Source organism: Podarcis raffonei, chromosome 15 (assembly GCF_027172205.1).
Source record: "Podarcis raffonei isolate rPodRaf1 chromosome 15, rPodRaf1.pri, whole genome shotgun sequence".
NCBI classification, from domain to species: Eukaryota; Metazoa; Chordata; class Lepidosauria; order Squamata; family Lacertidae; genus Podarcis; species Podarcis raffonei.
The window spans coordinates 43,159,261-43,183,142 of record NC_070616.1 but is presented as its reverse complement, the minus strand read 5'-3'; the positions used below and the strand labels follow the sequence as shown (position 1 = coordinate 43,183,142).

General features: G+C 44.3%; 1 protein-coding gene across 5 annotated transcripts; it reads left to right on the top strand.

Annotated features, from left to right (window-relative positions):
• The first annotated feature begins 405 nt into the window (after nt 1-405).
• On the top strand, nt 406-23,664 carry C15H8orf58 (chromosome 15 C8orf58 homolog). 5 transcript variants are annotated; one of them, XM_053367025.1, is made up of 7 exons: nt 406-483; nt 13,321-13,991; nt 15,810-15,971; nt 17,182-17,374; nt 19,162-19,274; nt 21,582-21,697; nt 22,481-22,688. In XM_053367025.1, exons 1-7 carry the CDS (start codon nt 435-437, stop codon nt 22,581-22,583), a joined length of 1,407 nt encoding a protein of 468 aa, XP_053223000.1. In that variant the 5' UTR covers nt 406-434; the 3' UTR covers nt 22,584-22,688. The 5 variants fall into 5 exon arrangements, with proteins under 5 accessions (XP_053223000.1, XP_053223004.1, XP_053223002.1 ...); XM_053367029.1 differs by lacking the exon at nt 21,582-21,697 and adding an exon at nt 972-1,007 and having other exon boundaries at nt 444-483; nt 22,481-23,664; XM_053367027.1 differs by lacking the exons at nt 406-483; nt 21,582-21,697 and adding exons at nt 549-664; nt 972-1,007 and having other exon boundaries at nt 22,481-23,664.
• The last annotated feature ends 218 nt before the right edge of the window (nt 23,665-23,882 follow it).

The window sequence follows — 23,882 nt, the reverse complement described above, 5'->3', positions numbered from 1 at the left end:
TTTTAAATCAGCTTTTACTTGGTTTTGCTTCTTTGCATTTTACCTTGACGCTTAAAGTGACTAACAAATGCAGTAATAATTATTTTATTGCTGTTTTTTTCGGTGTCCATTGTTTTCTTCTGAACGTTGGCAGTACTGTATATATATTTACGGTATTCTGCAAATAAAGAAATGAATACTTTTAAAATAAAACGAAGGCCCACACTTTTGGGGAGAGGGTTAGAGGCTTTGGGGGACTCCCGTTCACTTCATCTTCAGGTCCACGAAGGCTTTCGTCGTAAGAAGAGAGGCTGCCTCCCCGGGCTCGGGAGGGGGGTCCCTGGCTGCCCCGGGGAGGTCCGGGCGGCGTCACGGCGCCCTCCCTCCGCGTATAAATCTCTGGCGCGGCGGACTCGGCCGCGCTGCTGCTGCTGCTCCTCCTCTCCGGCCGCGAGATGCTGCGCAGGCGGCGCGTCTTCTCGGTGGCGCCTCGGGGGCGCGGAGGTGGGTTTCTGCGCGGCCCCCCAGCCTGGCTTGCGAATTCCCGGGCGACCCGTCCCGCGGCCCCTTCGGGTCTCCGGAGTTAGGTTAAAGAAAGCCTCTAGTCTCGCTTTCGAGGGCTGTTTTGCACGACGCTGCTCGTGAATGCCTTTACCAATGCAGTCTTAGGAACCCTTACTCAAAAGTAAGCCTCACCGAGCTTCGTGGGGTTTACCGCTGGTTAGTGTGCGTAGGATTCCAGCGCAAGTGGACGTGCAAACGGCTGTTGAATTGCATGCTGACCTCAGTGTATTTCGTCTGAGACTTATTGAGCATAAAGGTGGACACGCACAGGATGTATTTGTGCTTTTCTCTGATGAACGTGCCAGGGCTTTTAAGAGTAATGTTGCCTGTCCTGCAGTTTTGATAAACAGAAAAGCAGTACGTCTGTTTAAATTTTAAATTGCATGCATATATTTCCTGCCAAAATTCGTTTTGCTTTTATATTGCAGGATGCATCGATGCCCAAAACAGAAAGGCATATTAAGGTATTGGGGGTGGCACTTAAATTGGGTGCGTTCTTCTTTCTATGTCACATTTGTGATAGTCACAAGTTTGCATAACTGCAAGACAGGCTCAAAGATGTATTTTATGCCCTTGGTAAAGAAAGTTTTGTGTGCACACAAATGTAGGAGACCTTGAAAGAAGTTGGCCTGGCCATCTGGTCCCTTGTCTTTCTTTTATTTAGGATGTGATTATCTTGTTTTTAACACAATGGCCTTGCAAAATGTGTGTGTTATTTTCTGGGAGGAAAAGTTAGGATAACATACAAGCTGGGGACCAGACTGAGAAGACGAGCTTCATTCCAGTGCCTGAATGCTTCCCTCCAGGCGATGGGAAAAACTTTCTGTTGTTTGTTTAGCTTTTGTGGTTTACTTGGTAGAGTTTCTGTAGGACTCTGGCCTGGGGAGATTTGGGTTCAAATTTCCACTCAGTCATAAAGCTAAGGGGGACTGGGTCAAAGTGTCTGTTTTTTGAGCCTAACCTCTTTTGCATGTTTATTAGAATAAAACAGGATAACTTCAAAGAACATCACCCTAAGTTGCTTCTAGGACAGATGGGGTATGAATGTGATTAATACAATTTTAAATAAATAAAAATTGGTATTGGAGTAATTGGTATTGGAGTACTGTACTAGAGATTGGAGTGATGCAATAGAGATCCCTTTTCTTCACTGCTTCCATGTAGGCCCCTAGACTTGAATATGCCCACACTGTAAAGCTTAAGAAAAGTTGAGGTCCAATCCCCATCCATACAAGAGGTTGCATAGATGTCCTGGATGATTTAGACTCCAATCCTGTGTTCACTTTCTTCAGAGTAATCACCATTGAATATAGTAGAACTTCTGAGTGTACATAAGGTTGCTCATTTATTTGTTTACTGAGAAGTAAGTCTGAATGTGTACTAAATGTGGCAGATTTACCTTCTTGTCCAGTTTGCAGAACTACATTTCAGAACTGGTTTCTCTGTGCTCAACCATGAGCAGAGCTGAACCATTAGCTTTGCTCACTTTGCCATAAATGACAGATTCATATTCAGAAATTCAACTGGTTGAGCAACAGTGAGATTTGTGGAGCATTTGAACTGTTGCTCTGTTAAAAGGACTTGGGTGTTTGCAGGTATGTGTCCCAGTTTATTATGCAAGTGTGGAATATTGTGTCTTGCACAACATTTGGAAACTCGACTTTGATATAAGTTTCTAGTCCTCACGGCTGTAGAGAAAAGCTTGTGATCAGCCATTGGCAAAAGCTCAGATCAGAGACTTTCGTGATCCATGGCCATTGTTGTGAACGATAGTCTCAAGGTGATGTACAATAAAAACAACAAAACACAAAGACAGAAGATATACGTAGTCAAAACTAAACAAAACAAAAGCTGTACAGAATAGATTGATGGCGAAGATTCATTCATTCTTCTGGGATGGGAAAGCTCATTAGAACAAAATGTCTTCAGCTGAAAAGGCAGATAGTGTGGGCCTTCTATTTCTTTATCTGCTCCCATTATTGGCTACCTAACTTAAGTGTCCCAGTTCTTTGCAGTCTGCAGATAAGAATTATACATTCCAAGGAATGGAAAAATAGTACATTAGACCTAGCAATGTTTCTGTGAGACAGAACCCATCTGCTGTAAAGCTGGACTAGGTCCTGGGCCTGCTATCCATGCATATGCTCATCATGAACAATTACCGGTATTTCCACCAAGTAGTTTAAGGTGGAATACATGGCTCTTCAATTTCATTCTCACTACAGCACAGTGAGGTATGGTGAGTAGCCTTTTGCCAGCCAGTGCCTTCATGTCTGAGGTGGCATTTGATCCTGGGTTTCCTCAGTCCCCGTCTAACCACTATGCCACACTGACTCGTGTGAACTGGCCCATAATTTTGTCCCAACAGGGATGGAGAACTTGTGACTCTTTAGATGTAAAAAAGGTAAAGGGACCCCTGACCATTAGGTCCAGTCGTGACCGACTCTGGGGTTGCAGCGCTCATCTCGCTTTATTGGCCGAGGGAGCCGGCGTACAGCTTCTGGGTCATGTGGCCAGCATGACTAAGCCGCTTCTGGTGAACCAGAGCAGCGGACGGAAACGCCGTTTACCTTCCCGTCAGAGCAGTACCTATTTGTTTACTTGCACTTTGACTTGCTTTCGAACTGCTAGGTTGGCGGGAGCAGGGACAGAGCAACGGATGCTTCAGATGTAGCTGGGCTACAACTCCCATCGCCATCCTATATTGAATCAGATCAGACAATCATAAAGTTGGAAGGACGCACAAGGGTCATCTAGCTCAGCCCGTTGTCATGCAGGAATTTTTTGCCTGGTGTACAGCTCAAACCGACTACTCTGACTCTTATGCTCTATCGGCTGAGCTATCTGTGGTGATGGAAGTGGGAGTCCACCAACTATCCTTGTTAATGCAAGGTTCTGCTTCCCAAGCACATTTTTAGAAACGTCGCATTTCCCTGTAGCAAATTTCAAAACTCGGTGCACTTTTTCAAATTTCAAAACTCAGCAACCCCATTTCCCAAATATTGGAAGTAAGGCAGCAGTCCCATGACTGGCTTTAAGCACAGCTAGGCTGGGTCGGGAAGCAGTAAGAAACGACAGGATATTGTTGAGTTTGCACTGCTTTCCAAACCAGCTCACTGGATGCAGAACAAGTGGGAGCCCAAGGCTTTCGAAGTTTAATGTAATTTCCTCCTGGATCAGTGTAGTTTGGTTTCATTACTCACAAGTTGCCAATACTATTATTCAGAAAGCAGGTACTGGTATTACTAAATAGGTACAGTTGGAAGGAGAGAAGGTGAAGGTTTGGATCCATTCCACCTGGAGAGACTTCAGACCATGTAGATCAAACGGCTCATCTCTCATTTCTTCCAGTACCTGTTCCTCCTCCTGCTTCTCCCCCCTCCCCACCCCACCCTTCTACCTTAAGCATTTGGCTGGCTCAAGAGAGTGGAGGTCTCTGTAGCAGGACCAGTGGGGCTGACAGCTCTTGATGGAGCTGTGCTGGTTTCGCTGGTTGAAATGATTGCTTCAGATTGCAAGGTGATGGCAGATCCTCAGCAAACAGCTCTGCTGTTTCCCTGCAGGGCCCTCTTGGGGCTGCGCATTCTTCCACACTTCAGTGGAACTGCAAAGTCCAGCCAGGCTGATGAAAGACGGAGATATGCTTGTGTTTATGCTCTCAGGATGCCAGAAAAAGAGAGGGAGAAATAATGATGGATCTTCGTTATTGGGCTCTGCTTGTCAGGGGGGAGGGAGAGTGAGTTGGATAGGAGGAGCAGCCATTACATAGGATCCTACCACTGCCTCCACGATGCAATGTTGTTTATTTGTTTGCTTATATAGTGGGGGTGGGGCACCAGGTGCTGGGCAGAGTACCAGAGGGCAGGCCTGGGTCCCGACAGAAGAGGCAGTGGAGGAGGAAGGGTTTAAATCCGGGTTTCCCAAAGGTGTGAGTTCATTGACTCCCCTGATGAGCTAGTCCAGCTGTCCTTGACTCTAACCCAAATTGTTAGCAGTGTAAGTATGACTATATAATCAACATTTATTCCTCAGTCTCCCTTACTGGAATTCATAACAATTTAAAAATATGGAATGCTGCTGGACTGTGGAATCATATTGTTAAATACAGAGGTTCCTCGCTGACAAAGGATGTGCGTTCTGTACATGCCCAGTGCCCTTTATTTCTGCAGCTTGAAGTTCCTAATTATTTTTGTGTTTCTTGCAGCATACCTCATAAACTTATTTTCCACCCACCCCCTGCAAAATCCCACTGACCCCCATGGGGTCAATTTAGGAAACTGTGGTTTAAACAAATAATATGATTGTTTCAGTTAGTGAAGGAATTTGGCTCTTTGGCAAGTCTGGGATGAACACCAATGGGCCCCTTGTTTCTCTTCTGTGTCCCCCACCTTCTGCCTGTACTTGGGAATGGTGTGGGTTGAGCCCTGGCCATTCATTCTGCCTGTGGTCTTGCATCTGATGGGTCTGGGCAGTCCAGAGGAAGGTTGCTGCATGCAGAATTAGCTCTTGGTGCACATGGATGGGGAAGGAATACTTAACTGGCATTGTTGCAGAATGACTTCATTTTCTCAGAAAATCAGATTGTTCCTTTTTTGCATTCAAGTGCCTCAGAGTAACTTACACAGTAAAATAAAACAACAAAGTCAGATGAAAGCAGCAACGCACAAAAACTGAAATGCTCATCTGACAATATTTTAAAGGAGCAAGTCCTATTCTGTACTCTACCTGGGCGACTCCCCACTTAAAAGATGGGCATAACAAGGAACTACCTTTCCAATTAAAAACCCTAAGCCTGGGTAGAAAGAGGATGTTTTTGCCTGGCACCTAAAAACAGACAGTGATGGTGTCTGTGCTCACCTGTGCTGGTGGTGTAGATGCATGAGTGCTTGCTATAAAGATGTCACCTGAGACTGAGGTCTTAACTTAAGCATTTTAACGTCCACACCAGCTTCTAGGCAAAAGGGGAGATTGCTTCTGAGCACTGCCAAAATCCAATCCCCCCCAATTAACACACAAGTCATGGACCTGGCCAAAAAAACTTCAACGTATTTATTCTGGAATCAGTTGCAGCCTTCAGAATTCTATGCCACATTGTCTTTTGGAAGATAGGGCTCTGTGGCCCCCATTATTATTATTATTTACTTCTGCCATGTACTGTTAGCGCTGTAATTCTAATAATTCCAGAGCTTGGCTCAAACATCCTGCCCTCTAAAAACTCTCCTGTGGACGCAGTGGACAAAAGCAACACATTCTTTGAATAGGTTCTGGCTCATTATCTTACTCAATTCATTTCTATTTACAGAATGTGAGTTGGATGCAGAAATCTAAATTCCTGTGCCAGACTGCCAAAGTGCCTCCACCCCCATCCAAAAAAGGGCTCCTTTTCCTCCCCTACCGCATCTGATTCACCCTGCATGTTTGAGGCCACTTTGTTCCAGTCGAGAGAGGCTTCTAGAGTCAAGGGGGTGATCCTGTGTTTCTAGACACTGGGCCCCTGATTCCGGATTCTTTGTTGGAAACTAGTCTAACCGGGGCGGAGAGGGTGAAATGGCTGCTGAGTGATACTGATGACTCTGGGACTTCTAAGGAGGCTCTCTATACCCCGGCCACTGGTAGGAGGGTTAGGAGGAAAGAAGTGGGTGGGCTAGTGGTCAATTGCAAAGGGGACTCTGAGATCTAATGTGCACATTTTATTTGAGAATTACCCTTTATTCTGTGTATAAAGAAATTTTGGTGGATTTGACCATGGTTTTACTGCATATGTAGCAACTGCTGTGTTTTTTGTTTGTTTTGTTTTTGTTTTCCTTTCCTTTTCCTTCTTTGGATGTTGCCATGGTTTTTGGCTAGTGCAATAAAAATTCAATAAATTAAATGTAGGATTCCTTGTTGGGAATGCCTAGCTTGTTGTGTGGCTCATTTAGATAAGAATGGCACAGTACTAGTACTAAAAGAGCGGCAGAAGTCATCATGACTTTGACTCAAGTGTCCCACCACTGGTCTGGGTGACTCTACAACCGGAATGCGAGGAGAGGGAATGGGGAGGCCTCATCCAGAACGGAAAGCAGACAGGCCATCTGCAGTAGGCTCCCACTTTTCAGCAACACAACAAAAATACTGTCTTTTCTCTTCTAAATTAGGCACCTGAAATTAAAGTTTTGATTGGCAGAGGGAATCAGGAGTTATTTACTTTATTTTTCTCCCATCCTAAAGGAGCCCACAGCAGCAAACAGCAAAATGATAAAAACAATGCAATATAAAATGAATTCTGGGAACTTCTGAAAGCAAACCAAATATCCCCACAACTCATATTCATATATTTCATTCCATAAGCAGGGACTGCTACCAAGAAAGTAACATGGCTGTGTTATGGGTCAGTGCCAGCAGAGCAGCACCCAGCAGCGGAATCACAACAGGACCTCTCCTTTCAGCTGTAAGGCCTGTCCCTTAGTTCCTTGGGTCCTGGGCTGTTTACAACTGTGTATGCTAGCACTAGCACCTTGGATGGGGCCCAGTAGTTCACTGGCATCCAGTGCCACACTTCCAGGACTGCTAACACATGGTCCCTCTGAATTGCCCCACCCTCCAACCTGGCGGCTGCATTCTGCACTAACTTCAGCTTCAAGGCCATCTTCAAGGGTAGCCCTATGTGGAATGCATTGCAGCAGTCCAGACAGGAAGTCACTAGGATGGTTTACCAAGGCCAAGCTATCCTGGTCCAGGAACTGCTGTGGATCATACCCTTTTTGAGTATGTTTTCTTGGCTAGAATGTGTTATTGAACTCTAATGGTGCCTCTTTCTTGTCTGGATGGTGGATAGAAAAGGGTATGTATAGAAACGAGCCTCTTGTGCTATGGGAAGTTGACTTTCTTTATCCTGTCTGCTTTTGCCTCTGGTCCAGGCTGTCCGCCGTCACCGTGTGGCCCCCAGAAGGTTGCCTGGTCCTTGGGCTAAAAAAAGATTTTCCACCACGTTTTTTCACAGTTGATATCCCTCGGTTTTTCCTTTTTGTGCTGCATATATTTCATTCTCTGCTATAAATGTTTAAAATGATCCCCTCTAATCATGTTTAGTAAAACCTCCAAGACAGATATAAAAAGTAATGGGGATATTGGGCACCCCTGTCGTGTCCCTTTTTCAATAGCAAATTCTTCAGTAACCATATTATTTACAATTAATTTTGCTTTTTGTTCAGAATAAATTGCACCTATACCATTCTCAAAACCTTGGCCTACCCCCATCCCTTTCAGATTCTTTTTCATGAAGCTCCAAGAGATATTGTCAAAGGCTTTCTCCGCGTCCACAAATATCAATACTGCCTTAGCTTCTAGTAATTCCATAATGTCTATTATGTTTCTTACATTGTCAGATAAATGTCTTCCTGGAAGAAAACCGGCCTGGTCTTTATGAATCTCCCCCACCAAAACCTTCTTCAATCTTTTTGCCAAAATGTCTGCAAAAATTTTGTAATCCACATTGAGTAACGATATAGGGCGGTATAGTGGTTAAGAGCGGTAGTCACGTAATCTGGGGAACCGGGTTCGCGTCTCCGCTCCTCCACATGCAGCTGCTGGGTGACCTTGGGCCAGTCACACTTCTCTGAAGTCTCTCAGCCCCACTCACCTCACAGAGTGTTTGTTGTGGGGGAGGAAGGGAAAGGAGATTGTTAGCCGCTTTGAGACTCCTGAAGGGGAGTGAAAGGCGGGATATCAAATCCAAACTCCTCTTCTTCTTCTTCTTCTTGATCGAGTTCTTCTCAGTCTCAGATTTTGGTATAAGTGTAATATACGCTTCTTTCCACGATTCGGGTGCCCAATATCCCCATTACTTTTTATATCTGTCTTGGAGGTTTTACTAAAGATGATTAGAGGGGACCAGATGGTTAAAGGGATTCAGGTCGGAGCCAAACAATATAAATTGAGAGCGTTTGCAGATGATCTAGTATTAACTTTACAAGAGCCAGACACTAGCACAAAAAGAGTTTTAGAGCTAATACAAGTATTTGGTCAAGTAGCAGGTTTTAAGTTGAATAAACAAAAAACGAAGGTATTGGAAAAAAATCTAACAGCAGAGGAAAGAGAGAGGTTTCATAGGGAAACTGGACTAATGGTAGCAAAGAAAGTGAAATATTTGGGGATCAATTTAACATCTAAAAATGTAAACTTATTTAAAGATAATTATGAGAAATGTTGGACAGAAATTAAGAAAGACTTAGAAATATGGTCAAGCCTGAGACTTTCCTTGTTAGGTCGAATTGCTGTTATTAAGATGAATGTCTTGCCGAGAATGTTATTTTTGTTTCAAACATTGCAGATTGTGGACAAAGTGGATTGTTTCAAGAGGTGGCAGAAAGATATATCTAGATTTGTCTGGCAGGGCAAAAAGCCCAGAATAAAATTTAAGATATTAACTGATGCAAAAGAAAGAGGGGGGTTTGCCCTGCCAGACTTAAAACTGTATTATGAATCAGCGGCTTTTTGCTGGCTGAAAGACTGGCTACTTCTTGAGAACACAGATATTTTGGACTTGGAAGGGTTCAATAACAGGTTTGGTTGGCATGCATATATATGGTATGACAAGGTAAAGACTCATAAAGGTTTCAAGAATCATATTGTTAGGAAAGCACTATATAATGTCTGGATTCGGTATAAAGACTTGCTGGAAAATAAAACCCCCAGGTGGTTGTCACCAATGGAAGCAAAGGAAGTGAAAAAACTTAATATGGAATCCAAATGGCCAAAATATTGGGAAATTATAGAACAAGAGGGGAAAAAAGTGAAATTACAGAGTTATGAGAAACTGAAGTCTAAAGTAAGAGATTGGCTTCACTATTACCAGATAAATGAAGTATTCAAACAGGACAGGAAAATTGGCTTCCAGGTGGAAAGATCAAAATTAGAAACAGAATTGTTAGAACCCAATACTAAGAATTTGTCAAGAATGTACAACTTGCTGTTGAAATGGAATACACAGGATGAAATGGTTAAATCAGCTATGATTAAATGGGCACAAGACATTGGTCATGACATTATGTTTGCTGACTGGGAGCAGTTATGGACCACCGGTATAAAGTTCACGGCATGTAATACCTTAAGAGAGAATATTATGAAAATGATTTATAGGTGGTACATGACCCCAGTCAAGCTTGCAAAAATTTATCATTTGCCCAATAACAAATGCTGGAAATGTAATGAAACGGAAGGTACTTTCTATCACCTTTGGTGGACGTGCCCAAGGATTAAGGTCTTCTGGGAGATGATCTATAATGAAATTAAGAAGGTTCTTAAGTGTACCTTTCATAAGAAACCAGAGGCTTTTCTCCTGGGCATGGTAGGCCAATTGGTGTCAAGGAAAGATAGGACGTTTTTCATGTACGCTACAACAGCAGCAAGAGTTCTTCTAGCAAAGTATTGGAAGACACAAGAACTACCCACGCTGGAAGAGTGGCAGACGAAGGTGATTGACTATATGGGATTGGCTGAGATGACGGGCAGAATCCGTGACCAAGGAAAAGAGACGGTGGAAGAAGATTGGAAGAAATTTAAACTTTACCTCAAGAACAGTTGTAAAATTATTGAGTGCTAAAATGTCATGGGTAAGGCAAAGCAGATTTGCAGCGATAAATGATTGGGTAAGAGAAAAAGGTTAAAGAAAGTGAATTATAAGTAATTGAGATTAGGGGTTGCTGAAAAAGTTTAAAACAGGGATGCAGAAAAGGGAGGCATGGGGAAGTCGTTGAAATTGGGTTTAAGAAAAAAAGGTTATGAAATTATACATGTTTATATGTTTGTTTGTCTTTGTATTGTAAGTTGTAATGTGTTATAATTTATGTTGGAAAATCAATAAAAATTTATAAAAAAATTATATATATAAATGTTAAAAATGGAAATTTGGGGAAATTTAAAAAAATTGCAATCCTGACTTATAAAACCTAAGCTTTATTTGACATGCAGGTGTATCTTAGCAGTTACCACATTTCTGTTCGCTGTATTTATGAAATATAAATTCTTTGGTATTTATTTAATCCAAGTGTTAAGAGATACCTCCAGAGTTATCTTTGTGCTAGTCAGTAAAGGGAGTCAAAAATAAAAACCATCAATGTTGTTGTAAACACAAAGGCTTAGGAATTACCTTTTTTGGCTTAAATTGCATGCATGGATGGAGGAAACTCCTGTTGCTGCTGAAGCTGCAGCTCAGAAGCAAACATTCCAATGATGCAATTAGCATAACTTGTCTAACTGCAATGCAATCACCTTCCTGAAGTTAAGCAGGTCTTGGTCTGGTCAGTGCCTAGAAAGGAGGCTGAGGATTTTATTTTGGTCAGGGAGAGCACTGTCTCCAGGAAAGGAGGAATAGAAATTAAACTAATCAGTTAATTCTGAAACAGAAAGGATTGTATTCAGTGGGGTTCCTACTCAGAGTAAATCCATTGACATTAATGGACATGTATAACATAGGTTCATTAATTTCAACTCTTGAATAGAATTAGCATTGGATAAACCCAAAATACCCTACCAAGTGGTTTACACAGAAGAGGGAATTCTTGCAGGTGCCACTGAAATGCCAACTTTACCTGTTTGCCAGATTGCAACCTAAAGATCCTGTAACGCCTCCAGAAATTCCAGGAGACAGATTGCATTTCCTTCTTTGCTGGCCTTTTTGCCCACCCTCCTCTCCCAACCTTCCTGTGGGATAAAAATTGGGAGTCCTGCTGGCCACAGTAGAGTAGCTGTATTGGGGGTGGAGATGGGGCTGGGGGAAGGAAGAGGCACCTGTCACTCAGGTGCTCTGCATCTCCCAGGGCTCACTGCAGCATCAGCAGGGCTAAAAGAGGCATGGAAGGCCTTAGCAAGTTTACAGGAGTATTTATTTTTGAAACTTTTATCCAGAGGAGTCCAGGGTGACAAACACTTCTTTAACAAAAAATAGAGTTAAGAAAAAACATACTTAAAACATTTTAAAACAGTTAAAAAACCCAAGAACAGATGCAACCAAATCATATGTCTGGTTAGGCTTGCCGAAACAGAAGAGTTTTCAGCGGATGTCTAAAAGGTTTCAGGGATGGTACCTGCCTGGTGCAATGCAGGTGATCCCGCACTAAAGGAACAACTTACAAGTGCAGAACAGATGTTTTGTGGCTCTTATAGAAGTGCCAGTTCTGCAGATAATGAAGTGATTGAGTTGGCACATCTGGGGTAAGGCCTTGATCCAATAATAGCACCTTGAACTCAGTCTGGTAGCAAACGGGCAGTTCTTGGAGTGCAGGCACAAAGATACTCTCTCCTGTTTAGCTAATATGCTGCAGCATTTTACACTAACTGCAGTTTCTGGACCAAGTGCAAGGAAAGCCTCACATAGAGTGCATTTCAGCCTCATGGTTAACAGTGCCTGTTAAGTTGTTCCAGTCCAGGAACAGGCACAGTTGTCTTAGCAGCAGAAGTCTGCTAAAGGCACTCCTCGCCATGATGATGAGGATTAATTGAATCCGTTGTAACTCAGAGCAGTTCACTTGGGGCTCCAGTGACACAGCTGGACCCAGGAGCCACCCCAAAGCTGTGTATCTGCTGCTTCAGAGGGTGTTCGTCACCCCCATCCACTCAGGCAGTGGACCAATTTATTGGGAAAGAGAACCACTTGCCAGAATTCAAGCAAAATTTATTTCCCCGTATCCATCCCACCGCAGCATCCAGAAACTGGTCTCTCCAATTTAGATCTTGAGAAGCAGACCTGAGTGTCACCAGCATATTGTAAAAAGGAATAATCTGTGAACTGGGACGCCGCCGGTTCAGATGTCTCCGTTTACTAAGAGCTTGTTGGATAACCTTAGGCGAGCTGAGTTCTCTAGGCCTCCTTGGTACAATAATTATAGATAATATTGGTCTACCTTAGAGGGCTGTTTGGTCTACCTTAGAGGGCTGTTACTGAAACAATGTCTGTGAGGTGGCTGCAAACACGCTCTGAAAGTGTTGTCTAACTGCTTAGTATTTGTTTTATATAACCTCCTTTGCACACAGTGTGATGTTTTTCTCTCCCTCTGGGCTCTCCCCACTCGCATGGGAAATTAGGCAGAGGCCACAGATCAGGGGGCGGCAAGGTATTGGTCTGCCTGGGCCGGTCAAGTCCCGCAGAGATGTCTCCGTGGGTTGGATCGCGTGCGTGTGATGACTCTGAGTGGGCAACTCGGTTTGGGGGCTGCTCGTGAGCTAGTTAAACTGCCCCCATGGGCCGCAGTTTGCCGACCCCTGCCATAGATTGCCCACCTGTTCTTCTACAGGCTAACAGCAAGAACCCTGCCATCAAATTAAGTAGAATGTGTGAAAGTTGCTGGGGCCACAAAATTTGCACAAGACCTCTCTTGTAGCCCCAGTTACATAATTTTTTGAACAGTCCGATTGAGAGACTGAAGACAGGTGGGCAAGTCTTGGCAGTAGGGTGGCACACACCATTCATGGTCCATGTGCAATAATACTTGTGCCGAAGCTATTCCCCCAAGATTTATTTCCTTAGCACCGTCTTCAGCTCCTCCTCCTCTGCCACGCCTTGTCTGAAGCAAAGGCCAGCATGATTCAGGTGCATGAGGAATATTCTTGGAATGCATATGTTGCAAGCACACACATTTCCTCATCCAAAGGAGCTTTGGGGGGAGGAGAGTGGCCAGGGCGGAGTTATCTGTTGGGAAGGCACTATATTTACTTGGATCCAGGTGTTGGGCTTTTCATGATCTGTGGAGCAGGGTTGGCCTCTGTCTCAACAATGTCTTCTTCCCTTCTAAATCTCAGCTAGTGCCTGGAGCCCCGTAGAGAACTGCGTGGTGTTGACCTCAGTCAGCATGTTTCAGAGTCTACAGGAACCTCAACTCCAGTGCCCCCTTGACATGGAGCTGGATGGCAAGAAAATCAGCCGGGTGGATCGATTGGATGAGGCTGGCTCCCTAGCAGAACCCATTCCCCACCAGCTAGGCTTCTTGCCTATCAGCGGGAGGTTCCTCAAATCTGAATCGGAGGATTCTGGTGTTGAAATGACCAGCAATGATCACTCTCCCTCCAGCCCGGAGGGCTCAGAGAAAAGCTTCTGTTTGGACTGTCTTGATGTCTTCCAGCCTTCGATGGAAGACTCTCCACCACTTTCTGCAGCTCCCTGCCAAGGCTTCCCCAAAGGTGAAGAGCAGGAGGACCTGGGTCCCATCCAGGATCGTGCCTACTGCCGGAATCTCTCTGCCAGCAAGAAGTTGGCCCAGGTGGTCCAGCGGTCTCAGAAGCACCAGGTGCCTCGCCGATCCCCCGGGCGGCTGGGTCAGAGGCCCCGTAGCCCAGTGGACTTGGAGGGCCTGAATTCCTATCGTTTGCACCGGGCAGCAAGCGTCAACGAGAATGTGGATGCTGCTGCAGGGGAATTGATTCCTATGCTGTCTGGCAACAGCACTCCAGAGGAATGGAGCCCACAAGGACAGGTAAGTGGGGAGAAAGGTGCACTACTCTGCTGTTTTAAGCCAAGCCAAGCACAGGTCCTCTTTCCCAGGCTCCTTTGCAGCAGCTTTTCCAGTTTTAAGCATGGTTTGGCCAAAAGCTGCTCTTCCTTTTCTAGGTTCCTTTGCAGTGGGTTTTTATTTCTGCCAAGCTAGTCTTCTGTTTGGAGAAGGAACAGCCGTGTGCTGGGAAACAGGTCTATAGATGGCTGGAAAGGCGGCTTTTATGACTGGCTGGCAGAGTTTTAGTGACCCAGGATTGTGTGATAGCTTGCATCCTCTCCTGCTGTATCCCAGTCTCTCCTCCCACTAGCTAGGTGGGGCAGTTTCGTATGGGAAATGCTCTCCATTCCACCTGATGACGATACCTTGCCTAATTGCCTCTTGCTGGAATGTGGCAAGGTCCTTGCCCTCTGATGACATAACATAACGTGCACACGCTGCTCTTTCCTGACCCGGTTTTTAGGAGGAAGGTGCTGGGACACTTGAGAACTTACTTGGCCTTCCAGTCTTGATTCACCTGAGTTTGAGCTAGATGCATACATACATAAAAGTTACTGAATTAGTCCATAGACCATAGCAAAAGAGAACAAAGTAAAATACATCTAAACTGCATGTTAGAGTATACAAACAGTGGTATGTGTATCTGTGTGGTTGTTGTTCCCTAATATCAGAATAAAGCTGGCATTCCAGAAACCAATCCTCTAGCATGGCTGCCTCACATAAGCCAACTTGGACTCTTTCACCCATAAAGCTCTTCCCTAGTTCAGCTATTGAATCCATCTGTTCAAAAACAGCCAGGCACAAGCTTTTTTGTACAGTGTTACCTCGGGTTACATAGGCTTCAGGTTACAGACTCCGCTAACCCAGAAATAGTACCTCGGGTTAAGAACTTTGCTTCAGGATGAGAACGGAAATTGTGCGGCGGCAGCGCAGCAGCAGCAGGAGGTCCCATTAGCTAAAGTGCTTCAGGTTAAGAACAGTTTCAGGTTAAGAACAGACCTCCAGAACTAATTAACCCAAGTTCTTAACCCGAGGTACCACTGTATTGTGGGAAATGACAGCTATTTTTCATATATGACACTGAGGTTTTGGTCTTGCTAAGCAATGTTGAATAGTTTGGATGAAAAGACAGGCCACGTCAGTTTGTGCTCCTACATCTGATGCCCTTTGCTTAGAGATGTTTCCAGTTACATTCCCAAGTGAGTTCAGTGTCTGCACTGAAATCCATCCTATTGTAATAAATGTGAAATTTTGATACTACAATCTGTTCAGAGCCAGCACCATCTGTTTCCTTAAGGCAGATCTTGGAAATCCTATATTTCTTTCCCCTTCCCCGCTCATAATGGCTAACTCAACTTAGGTGAAAGGTCCAGGACTGACAAAAATAAGTATTTCTTCATACAGTGCATAGTTAAACTATGGAACTTGGATGCAACTTGGATGGATTCAAAAGAGGATGAGACCCATTCATGGAGGATATGGATATCAGTGACTCAATGACAACGATCTTCTGCTTCTGTTATTGAAGGCAGTATTCCCCTGAATATCAGATGCTGGGAATCACAAGCGGCCGGGGGGGGGGGGGCTGTTAGCCCAGGTCCTGCTTGCAGGCTTCCCATGGGCATCTGCTCAGCCACTGGGAGATGAGCCTTTGGCACGATGCTGCAGGGCTGTTCCAGGAGCTGCTTGCCTCCTCCTCCGCTTTAGACTGCTTCTCTCTGGGGCTGTTTGCTGTCTGCTGTATACGGAACGTGCAAGTGAGCTCATATCCCTGACGGCCCATGCTGGCTCCTTTCTTAGGTGCACGAGACTTTGCTGACCATGCCTGGACAGGGCTTACGGTACTTGGAGCACATTTGCCAGATGCTGGAGAAGATCGCCCGCCTGCAGCAGGCCAACCTTCGACTTCAGCATCAGCAGCAGATCATGGAGTGCCGGGTGCGGGTCCAGGAATCTGAGAACGTGAGAGAAAGGGCTGAGGGCTGTTTATTAGAGGGTTATTGAAACAAGTTCATGGTGATTTTGAGTAAATTTGTTGCAGGAAGGAGATGGCAGTTCGGACATTGGGGGCAGGAAGTGGTGGTGGGCAGAGATGAGCTCCTTTCTTCCTTTTAATCTAATTTTTATTACTTTTTGCACATATTTTCCAACATAACAACTTACAAAACAACATGGCAAATCTTTGGCTATTATCACCTGAGACTTCCTTCAACCCCTTCTAATAGTTTTCTAAATTCCGTTCTCATTCTGAATTGTATTACTATACTTATTGCTATAATTCAAATCTTACATCCATATCTCAGTCATCTTCACAATAATTTATAACCCCCCCCTACAAAACTTCTGTAACCCTACTAGCGATGTTAAATAATTACAGTTGTCTTTCAAATATAACATAAATTTCTTCCAGTCCTTCAGAAAATCTGGTCCTGCTGGTTTTGAATTTTCCCTGTTAATCTCGCCAGCTCGGCATAGTCCATTAATTTCGTTTGCCAAAAAGATGAGCTGCTTTCATGTGTTGGACTTGACTCATCAGTGGGCCAGCAGCAGTATGTGGGGCAGACATTTTTTAGTGCTTTATTTTTCTGTGGAAAATTTTAGTTTCATACATTCATTAGCAAGAATGAACAGGAGCCAATTGCAAATACAGTATTAGGCAAGTTTGGTAGTGGACTTTTTTTTTTAAACCAAATACAAGCAAATAAAAATTAGATCTTTTTCTATTATCTCACATTTTCTGATGCTTAACTGAAAATTTTGTAATGCAAATTACCCTATGCATATTGAAAACCAACATCACCAATCAGCAGTATTCACAAACACACTCTGTGAACTGTAGGGGCTCGTTTTATTTAATTACTTCCTTTCAAATCACACATAAGAAGCAGAGAGCAACATTCCCCCCCTCCAACGACCCTGGGAGGTAGGCTGAGAGAGGCAGCCCAGGGGCACTTGGCAAGCTTTGTGCCTATAGGGGATTTGTTCTCACAGGTCATAGGTATGCACTCTAACCAGACTGGCTCTTTTGCAATTGGATCCATAGTCCTGGGATCACTAATCTCCACATTCTTTAATCTTAGCCCCATTTCAACTGTTGAACCTGAAATATGTCCCCCAGAGATGTGTTTCTAGAATGGTTTTTCTTCAACTCTGGTACCATTTTGTCTGACAGGAAGGCTTTTCTGAAGATGTGCCAGATGGCCCTGGGCTGATGACACTTGAAATGCAGGCTGAGGTTCCAGCAACCATGGAGAAGGTGGCAGAAGAGGAGCATCTCAAGTCGGCTGACTCCTGGCACCCCCACCACTTCCGGGCCCGCTCTGCCTCGGACACGCGGGCGCTACGGAGCCCAGCCCGTAACCTGGGTGAGCTCTTGACTCTTGGTTTAAAGGCAAGCCATTGGCCCTGATCCCGAGTACTAGAGTATCTTAGCCAGAGCATGCAAACGTTTCCAGTACTGAGGCAACATACTCATCCACTGTGATCACATGACATATAGAATTCTTATCTTTAGACCCTTTTCCCTTTTAGAAATGTTAACAAAACATTCTGGATCCAGGTTCAGTTGTTTTCTGAGAATATTGCTGATAGCTTTTAAAATAAGTTATGAAAAGGTCAGGGCTTTAACATAAGACTACCAACATTGGTAGTCACTTTTTTCTCTTGTGGGTATATCTTAAGTAATTCTTATTAAAGGTAAAGGTAAAGGGACCCCTGACTGTTAGGTCCAGTTGTGAATGACTCTGGGGTTGCGGCGCTCATCTCGCCTTACTGGCCGGTGTATAGCCGGTGTATAGCTACTTCTGGCGAACCAGAGCAGCGCATGGAAACACCATTTACCTTCCCGCCAGAGAAGCACTTTGATGTGCTTTCGAACTGCTAGGTGGGCAGAAGCTGGGACTGAGCAATGGGAGCTCACCCCGTCACGGGGATTCGAACCGCCGACCTTCTGATCAGCAAGTCCTAGGCTCTGTGGTTTAGACCACAGCGCCACCCGCATCCCTTATTAATTCTTATTAATCTGAGGTAATTTATAGCTGGAGTTTGATAACACTGAACTGTCATTTTGAAACTAGGTTGTTTGAAACTATTTGTTTGAAAAAGGTTGAAAGTTGTGATGTGGTGGAGCAGAAACTTCTCAGAAAATTCCAAGAAATTTTCTGTTGCTACCTTTTTGTGTGTGTGAAGTTGTTTCTGTTCCTAAAAATGCATTGCTTCATAAAATTTGTCAACGTAGCAAAGGGATATAATACCAGTTGAGCTGGGTAGCTTCAAAGTTGCAATTAACTTATTCAGATCAGTAGAATAAGTATAAACAGATTTCCAGGTCCTTCAGGTTTTTTTTTTATTGGAAATTTTAACACACATAAGAAAAGTGATCTGTCACACTGTACGACGTTTAGAACTGTCATCGAGAACAAAAATGAGTGGAGCGCTTTAGGTGTTACATTCAGAACAGGCTCTTGGGAGATGTCTATCTGAGAAAATATAATGAATTTAGACATGGAGGCAAATTGGCAACAAGCTGAAAAGCCAGAAGGAAACAAGATTCCACCTTCTGATTGAACACGTTCTCAAATGAGACTGAGCCTTGATTCAGGCAGTCCTTTTAGCACACTGGGTTCATGAAGTGCTCTCTTCACAGTTAAATTATGTTCCAGTGTGATGTAGTGGTTAGAGCAGGGGTAGTCAACCTTTTTATACCTACTGCCCACTAATGCATCTTTCTTGATGGTAAAATTTCCTTACTGCCCACCGGTGCTCGATGGATGGAGGATTCAGCTTGGGCCGTAGAACCCACTACCGTCCCCCTAGAATCCTGAAGCGCCCACTAGTGGGTGGTAGGGACCAGGTGGACAAGCCCTGGGTTAGAGGGTCGGACCACTGGATGTACCTCACTGGATGACCATAAGCTCCTCCTGGTCTCTCGGCCTAACCTCCCTCACAGGGCCGCTGTGAGGCTAAAAGGAGAAGGAAGAGAAGCATATCTGCCACCTTGAGCTCCTTGGAGGAAAGGTGGGGATATAAATGTAATAAATAAATTAAAAACTGGATGCTGGACTAGATGGGCCTTTGGTCAGATCCAGCAGGGCTATTCTTATGTTCTTATGATTTGATTGTGTTGGGCTAACATACACTTCTGCTGCCATAGGGAACAAGGATGGTTGCCCTCAGAAGTCAACAGCCCACTCTGCCAGTTCTCCCAGTTTGCTGGATCAGCTAGATGGGGGCTCACACACCTTGCCACCAGGCATGAAGCTCAAGGTAGGTCTGCCATGTTCCATTAGGGGGGGGGGGAATCAAAAAACTTGCCATGTGTAGGATTTGAATTAAATCTGGAGAGGTGTGACTGATGGCACAAAGAGGCAGTGTGGTATAGTGTCTAGACTCTAGAGCGTGGGTAGCCAAGGTGGTGCCTTCCAGATGTTGGTGGACTCTCTGACTCCATCAGCCCCAGGGTCAGGGTCAAGGGTAGGATGGGTGATGTAGTCCAGCAACATCTGGAAGGCATTGTGTTGGCTGTCTCTGGGTTAGAGTGCTGAATTTCCACTGGGGAGACCTCAGTTTGAATCCTCACTCAGCCATGAAATTCACTGGGCGATCTTGAGCCACTTACATGTATGTGTGATTGGCTTAATCTACCTCACAGGATTGAGACCTAAATTTAAAAATTGCAGCGGGGGTTGGGGGGGAGAGAGGACCGTGTCTGCCACCTTGAGCTCCTCCAAGGCAAGATAGAAGTGTCAGAAATAATAAAAGCAAGGCTACATCATTTTACTTAAAAAGCTTTATTGTACAGTACTTTTGAGTACTATGGTAGAATTTTTTTTGTAAGAATAAATTACAATCATATTCTATGGTAACTTGATCTATGAGAAGGTGGGGAACACTATTCCATAGTTCCATTCTTAAAAAAAATCAGGAAGAGTTTATCATGAGGGTTTCCACCACCTTCCTTTGAAAAATGGATGACTAGCAGTAATGGAACACATGCCACCCCCCCCCCCGAACTTCCCAGTGCTGTGGAAAGCAGTTGCTGTTCTTGCCCTTCCATGCATCTTTCAGAGGAAGAGGAGCCCCCATAAGTCTTACACACCAGCCAGTTCATGGTGGTCTTCTGGAGAAGTCTTCTTGACCGCCCCACCTCACATTCATTTAGTTTATGTGTGAACGAAGGCTAGTGGTGCCAGTAATTTGGAATGCCATTCCTTTCAAAATTAGGTGTCTGATTTCAGCTACACATCTGACATTTCATTGCCTTCTAAAAAAAGCCATTTTTTGCCAAGCATTTTTAGAAAATCAGTTTGATTCAGTGTTGGTCATTTGTTTTTGTTTATTAAATGTTATATTATTTTGATGATTATTTGGTACACTGCCATAGTATATTGTTTTTATAAGTTGGAAGTTTAAAATAAATTGGAGCTAAATTTTGCTGGGGAGCAGGGGGAAGGTGGTTGGAAGGGCAACAATCCCCCTCATTGTAAACATGGAAAGATCTACCCTGAGTTTGGTCAAGTTAAGTACATCAGGGTGACATAAAAGATTTTAATGCAAGTTAGTTTGCCCTTAAGTGACACCAGCCCTGTGTTCTCCGAGGTCTGCCCTCACCATGCGGGGAGAAGACACTTTTTGACAAACTCCAAAAGGTGTTCAAGGCCCAGATGTGGGCTCATGGCCCCTGAGGACCAGTTGCTAAGCAGCAGCATTGGGAGGGTCCTGGGCTTCCCAAGAGGCATCTGATCGGCTGTTGTGGGAAACAGGACTAGATGGAACTTTGGTCTGATCCTGCAGTCAGACTCTTCTTACGTTTTTACATAAATAGGGTTTAGGACCTGGTGATTATTCACTCCCACCTTTCCTCTTAAAGGAGCCCAAGACAACAAACTACAAGAACCTCCAAAAACTTGTCCTCAAAGCTTATAAACTTTCAAGGTTTCCACAAACAGTATCTTTCAGAAATCAAATTCCTGAATTGTTTCAAATAGGGATGTTTTAAATTCCCCCATAATGTTAACAATGAGGGAAGGTGCTATGTACTGAAGTTCTCACCCTGGGGCAGCAGGGGGATACTGTAGATAGTTTTCACTCAGGTCCACATATGCAAATGAGGGATTGAAAGTGACGTTCAGTGATTGGATAGTTACAGAAAGTGGTTACTTGTTGCGTTCTAGTGGAGCTCTATATAAACAGGCTAGCTGAACCCTTCAGTTCAGTTCTGTTCTGGCCTGTGAATAAACAAGAGCTGATTGAAGAATCGCTGTGTCGTCCGATATGTTCACCCACAACTTAACAGAAGGCACACTTGAGGGAGAGAGTGAGAGAGGAGGTGTTCCACCACCAAAAAGGCACTGTCGCATGGCTCAGCACCAACTGGGTAGCACTCAGGTCACCCACAGGTGATCTATAATCCTCTTGGCAGCAGACACAAGACTAACAGTAAAATGGCAAAGAAGGGATCAAAGATTCCTGGCTGTTGGTTTCATTTCTGCGATGTTGGGATTATGGCTGGTATAAATGTCATGTACCCTGGGATAGACCCAGTCTCTTCACATTGTGTCCTCTTTCTCTCAGGACCACTCTCACTGGGGCAAAGTCAAAGGGCTGATCAGCAGGATTACGAGGAAATCTGTGCGGGCCAATGAACCAATCTCATCTGGTGAGCCTGCCCCCAGCAGCAGTCAGTGTAGGTAAGATGACGATTATTAAAAAAATTATATGCCACTCATCTGACAGGGTTGCTGTGGCTGTTTATGGTGTGATAGCTGCTATAAACAGATTCACCCAGCATGCTTCTGACCAGGCTTTTAACAGAGTTGAAATACAGTCTGCAGTGAAGCATGAAGAAATTGGCCCCTAGTCTTGATTGATGACCAACACAGAATTGTTCTAGGCAGATTACTTTATTGCCTGTCATCAAGCTTAATGGTTGCTGTTTACAGAGATTGCTGTGGATTCCCACAGCGACAGATTGGCTTGCATCCTCTCAGCAGATCAAAACCAAAAGTCTCTCTTAGTCACACTCACATAACGTATTGCACATGTCCATGACTTCACTGTCTTATCTTTGAACCTGTGTAAACAATCTAGCTTCACAGCCAGAGTTTCATCTTAAATGCAGAAACTCATGAAGACATTGTTCTGAAAATGAATGACCAAGTACCCCCAACAGTTGCCCCAGCCACTCTGGGCTCCCAAGAAAAAATAGTAAAAACACAACACTTTGCTACTTTTGGGGTGTGCCAGTGGGGACTCCCCAGTCAGACTTGGTGTAGTGGCATTGGGCATGAGCCGTCTTCCAGCTCTTATATATTACATTGAGAAAATGGAGCTCATATTTCCAGCTGCCTCATGCAAAGAAACTTTTACTAACGCCAGGTAATTTGGATATTGTAGCAACCTGTGTTGCAAGCAACCTATTGAGTGGGTGCCTCCTATCAGATCTCCCTCATTCCTTTTTATTTTCCTTACAGAACATATACCATATTGGACAAAGAAGAATCCCAACCCAGGTGGCGTTTCCTGCCCACTCTGGGTGCAAAAAAGCACAGATCGAAAGACCTTTCCATGCGGTGAGCCACAGGTTCTCTTGGAGGCATGACAGGTCTGGGGCCCCCAAGTCAGTGCTGTCATGCACATGGACTCTCCTTCCCTTCCCTGTGAGCTTATTGGGAGCTGAAATGCTCCACCCACTTTGACGGTGAGCTTCAAATCCCCCTCCAGTGGAAGAGAGAAGAGACTTTCAGATAAAGAATGGAGACACAAAAGCTCCACCTAGCAAAATGATTCTCTTCTATGAAACCTTCCAACCAAGTGGAAACATAACTGCTCACTGCAAGCCACAGTCTGCAAATTCGAAGCCAGCCTTGTGAGCAAATGCTTCCTCCTCTTGCAGTTTACCCCTTCTGTCCTGTTTTATTGTTTTCACATTACATATGCACCAGTGCAGTAACGTAAACTATGCATCAACATGGGCTTTGTAAACCATGGTTAGGGGACCTGGTATAAATTACCGTAACCATGATTTGTATCAGCACATGTATTGTGTTGGGTCTCTATTTACAAACCACAGTCTACAGAGAGCCAGTTTTACATTGGCACATAGCCTAATTTTCTTTAGCCTGCCCTTCTTTTTATTTTTATACAGTCTTCGGGACAGATCTCCCTGAGGCTGGTCCTCTGGAGAACACAGGTTTTAGGTCTGTCTCGTACACACCACCAAACATCACCATATTCTGTTAGAAAGATCCTTTCCCATCATTGCCAACTCTCCTAAGATTTTAGGCTGCTGTCTCATTGATTAGGAGCGTGGGCATAAAATCTCATGTGCGTGGTTACTAGGTGAGGACGATGGCTCTGAGGGGAGAGGATAGCCCTCTCTTCTCCCAGTCTTCACTAGGAAATCCCTACATGGCAGAATGTGAAATAACTTATTGGCCCTGCCTTTAATTATGATTTTCCTTATGAAACAAATGACTGACACTCCACATCTTTTTGTATGTCCTCACATACAGCTATATAACTTCACATATGGAGTGAGCCCTGTATATATTTATATGGCCTAATGGTCACGCATGTATGTGTATATAGATGGAAATTGATATATTCACAAGTTATATAAAAGTGAGGAAAATAAAACTATTTGCAGACTTTTTTACATTCTACCTTTGAAATTATGTTGGAAGAAAGTTATCTGAAAGTTCAACAGAATGCTGTGAATTGTGCCACTTCAGCCTGGGGTGGGGGATATTGCATATGTGAAAGGACCTCCATGGGGTGTGTATGGAGGAATTCCCTACATGCGTAGCATGTTGTGAGAACATACGGAAAGCCTTGCTAGATGAGACTTGGGGTCCCTCTAGTTCACCACACTGT

Coding starts and splice junctions, on each gene's coding strand:
- C15H8orf58 (XM_053367025.1), top strand. CDS start 435: ATGCTGCGCAGGCGGCGCGTCTTCTCGGTGGCGCCTCGGGGGCGCGGA. Junction 15,972..17,181: donor GGGTCCAGGAATCTGAGAAC/GTGAGAGAAAGG, acceptor TTTGTCTGACAG/GAAGGCTTTTCTGAAGATGT. Junction 19,275..21,581: donor CACCAGGCATGAAGCTCAAG/GTAGGTCTGCCA, acceptor TCTTTCTCTCAG/GACCACTCTCACTGGGGCAA.